The sequence below is a fragment of the Gossypium arboreum genome, chromosome 9, assembly GCF_025698485.1.
Source record: "Gossypium arboreum isolate Shixiya-1 chromosome 9, ASM2569848v2, whole genome shotgun sequence".
NCBI classification, from domain to species: Eukaryota; Viridiplantae; Streptophyta; class Magnoliopsida; order Malvales; family Malvaceae; genus Gossypium; species Gossypium arboreum.
In genome coordinates, this window is record NC_069078.1 from 38,017,397 (window position 1) to 38,021,400 (window position 4,004).

A 4,004-nucleotide genomic window follows, 5' to 3' on the forward strand; every position below is an offset into this window, starting at 1 on the left:
CATCCTAATATTTGTTCCATATATTTTAACATTAGTATGAAATATGATTTGTTTGAATATATATGAGAAAAAAAAATAAAAAGAAAGAAAGAAAGAAGAATACAACCATGTCAAACGCATCTAATACAACTTTCAAATGAAAGCCAATATAAATTCATAAATGCGATCTTCCCCTTCATTAATTGTTAACAAACCCATCAAGCATCTATTGAAATATAAGTTAAGTAATAAAAGATTTGGATCAATTTCGAAATCGATATTTGGAGCTCCCAATGAAACAACGTTTTCTTACAAATTATACACAAAAGAAAGAAACAAATGAATTAAACATTCAAAGGTTTTTTCTATCCTTTTTTCTTTTTTCTTCCCTTTTAACGTGCCCATTTCCGCCTTACTTCAGATTTTGGCATTCTAAAACCTTCCAAATCAGTATCCGTTTCTTTATCTCCATCTTCCTCAAGCATGTGTTCAATATTAGTCATCTCTTTCCTTCTTCTCCCAACACTACCCTTCAGCCACTCCACTACTTCCAAAATGCTAGGTCGATTCTCCGGGTTGCTGTCAGTGCATTTCAACGCTACCATGACTGCAGATTTAAGCTCAGCACGATCAAATTTCCCCTTCAACCTGGGATCTACAATACGGTCAAATGCACCCTTTTGAACATATGGGGTAATCCATTGCACTATGTCACGTTTCACTCCACCAGGGAGTTTCTCCAATGGTTTCTTCGCACTAATGATCTCTAAAAGTAAAATGCCGAAGCTATAAACATCACAACTCTCGGAAACTTTCCCCCACATTGCATATTCAGGTGCCAAATATCCGAGAGTGCCCTTCACCCTTGTTGTCATATGCGTAACGCCATCTGGTATAAGCTTTGCAAACCCAAAATCTGCAACTTTTGCTTGGAAGTTTGCATCTAAAAGAACATTGCTGGCCTTTATATCTCTGTGTATTATATGAGGATTGGCCTCATGATGCAAGTACCTTAAGGACACATTTAAAAATACCAGAATTAAATTTGGACGGTTTCACAGTAATATTATTTGAGATAATATGGAAAATCTCATGTCAAACTACCTGCCAAGTCCATGTATTATTGGCTTAGGAGTAAATTAGCTCCTCTACTATAAAAATAGCAAAATTAGCTCCTCTACTATAAAAATAGCAATTTAGTCCTTATCTATTTAGTTTTGAAGTAAACAAATAAAATTTTAAACTACATTAAGGTTGAACTCATGTTTTAAACTGATGTAAAAGTAAATATGAGCAATGTAATCTTTGTGATGTTTTAAAACTTCTCAAGTTTAATTTTTTTTTCACATCAACATACTTTAACCTTTTTTTTTATATTATTAGGGTTTCTTTTTATCGGTTTTATTTCCGTAAAGACTAATCTTTTGGTTGATGATTTATTTACTAATTGAAGTATTTATTGCGAATGAAGAAAGTATACTTACCCAAGACCTTCGGCTGCACCGATAGCGATGCTCATTCTACGCGGCCAATCCAGCAAGCAATCGGCGGCAAGTTGGCCATGCAGATGAGTGATTAAACTATAGTTGGGCATGTAATCGTAGACTATTAACCTTTCTTCCCTACTGGCATAAAATCCTCTCAATCCTAACAGATTCTTATGCCTAACCCTCCCAAGAATCTCTACTTCCACAGCGAACTCCATCTCTGCCTTCGCACTCATCGCCTTGAGTCGTTTTACTGCAATCTGCAACACCATGTTCGCTACATACAATTAACACACAAGACTATATATGCATATACTTGAAGCTAAAGATTTTAAGGAAAAAAGTAAGATTAATTGCCTCGACGCCTTTACTTGTACGACCCCAATATACGCTTCCAAATCCGCCCTCGCCAATCTTGTTATCGTTGTGGAAGTTGTTTGTTGCATGCAAAATCTCCTTCAGAGTGTATATTTCCCAAAGGTTATCCCTGCTCTTATTATTCTCCCTGTAAGCAAAACCAAACAATTACAAAAAACCAATACTAAATTAACCCTAGAAATGCTTTTTGTGGTCTAAACTCAAGAAAAGCCTACTTGTTCCCATCTTCTTTTTCTTGATAGATGCAACAGCATAAACGTCTCCAATTCATAGTTTCTATGTTAACACATAAGAAAAGAAAATATATTAAACAGGTTTGGTTCTTGAGATTACAAAGTAGCAAGCAATAAATTATGGATCGGAGATTTCTGAAGAAGATACTAGCTGCTTGCAGTGAGGACAAAAGGTAGCCTAGGAATGGCTTGTGAAAACAATATGAGGAATACATTTCTATTACAAGTTAATTAAACAGCTAATTGAGTTTTTGTTGTTGTCCTGACTCGTTTATCGATTTTTCCCATCGGAAACATCACACTATTCTATCACTCATTAGACATTTTTATACATGATTTTTTTTTATATTTTTGAGATAATTACCATGGATAAGTTTTATTTTGATCATTTAATTAAAAAAATATAATTTCATCACTGAATTATTGAAATTTTTTATTTAAGTCATTGTACTATTTAAAAGTTTTTATTTAAGTTATAGGACCAGTAAGTTTCTTTCTTTTTAAAAATCCGTTAGTAAACTTCAAGCGACAATTTAACTATTGATATGGAGGATCAATACCTCATTAACAAGTAGAAGAACATGCTTTAGATTCAAGTTTATCTGACAGTCACTTGAATTTTGATTCGTAGATTCATAACGTTTAAAGTTGTTTTATAAAAAAATAATTAAGTAAAAGAGAAGAGAAAAAAAAAGCTTTTAATTGATACAGAGAGCACAAACAAACAAAATTATATAACATTCCTTTTAATAATCTAATAATTTAAATGAAAACTTTTAATTAAACAATCACGAAATATAACTTTTTTAATTAAATAATGAAAGGAACTTATAATTTAATAATTAATGAAATAATCTAACTGCTATAATTTAATAATTAATGAAATAATGTAACTTCTTTTCCTGTCTGATATAATACAGCTGGGTTATTTAATTGCTAATTAATATGATAATCATGGTGACATGTAGTTTTGTTTAGATGGAAAGTGGCTCATTCAAAGCTAATGTGACCCTAACATATCAGTTGTCAGTATTTCTGGAGCGTTGATTTAATTCATCATATATCACAATAGAATATGTTTAACCGTATGATCATCTTGAAGTACTTATGTTTGAATCAAAGACAATCAGAGGTAATAAATCCGTTCAAAAGTGGTATCACTGGACGCATAATGTTTTTAATCAATTAGTATTACTTAATGTATTTTGTCAATTGGACAATGGCCTATTCTTTCAGACCAAATCAGAATTATATATTTATAGGAATACAACAATTTACGGTAGATATTGACGAGTTTTAGGTTCGAAATATTGGCAGGAACTATTCGATCAATGGTTAAGAAGAAAACCTACTTTTCCATTAACAAAAATTAGTTTCTTTTTTCAGAAAATATATAATTTTAATAGTTTTAAAAATATTTTATACGATAGATGTATATAATTTTAATCGTTTTAAAATATTTTATACAGTAAATGTTGACAACTTTTGAATTAAGAAATGATAGCATTAGAAGTCATTTTCAATTAATCAACTAAAAGTAAGCGAGGTATCTCTTTGTTTATTTTTTAATAGAAAATGTATTTTAAAATCATTTTAAAATATCAAATTTAATAGGTTAAATCACAGGTGATGTGTAAAAGATTTGAATTCGAGAAATTCTTTTTTCACTTTTATGAAAAATAAAAAATAAATTTAAACAAAGCCTAAAAATATCTTTATTTTATATTATAAAATAATTTTATTCACACGATACATAAGTTTAATTATGCGTATCAATTAAAATAATATTGAAATTATTTTATAATTTTATTTAAAATTTATGATTCATATTATAATTATTTTTAAATTATTTTTGTAATTTATTTATAGATTTTGTAATTCAATACTTTATTTGCACCAAATATATTATAATCTTTATAAAATTTTA

The 4,004-nt window shown here is 29.8% G+C and overlaps 1 protein-coding gene across 1 annotated transcript; it reads right to left on the reverse strand.

Moving 5' to 3' along the window:
* Positions 1–235: 235 nt before the first annotated feature.
* On the reverse strand, positions 236–2,374 carry LOC108451082 (PTI1-like tyrosine-protein kinase At3g15890). Its single transcript, XM_053018674.1, has 4 exons — positions 2,060–2,374; positions 1,818–1,971; positions 1,464–1,729; positions 236–990 (listed from the first exon to the last, which is right to left on the reverse strand). Exons 1-4 carry the CDS (start codon positions 2,290–2,292, stop codon positions 372–374), a joined length of 1,272 nt encoding a protein of 423 aa, XP_052874634.1. The 5' UTR covers positions 2,293–2,374; the 3' UTR covers positions 236–371.
* Positions 2,375–4,004: the final 1,630 nt, after the last annotated feature.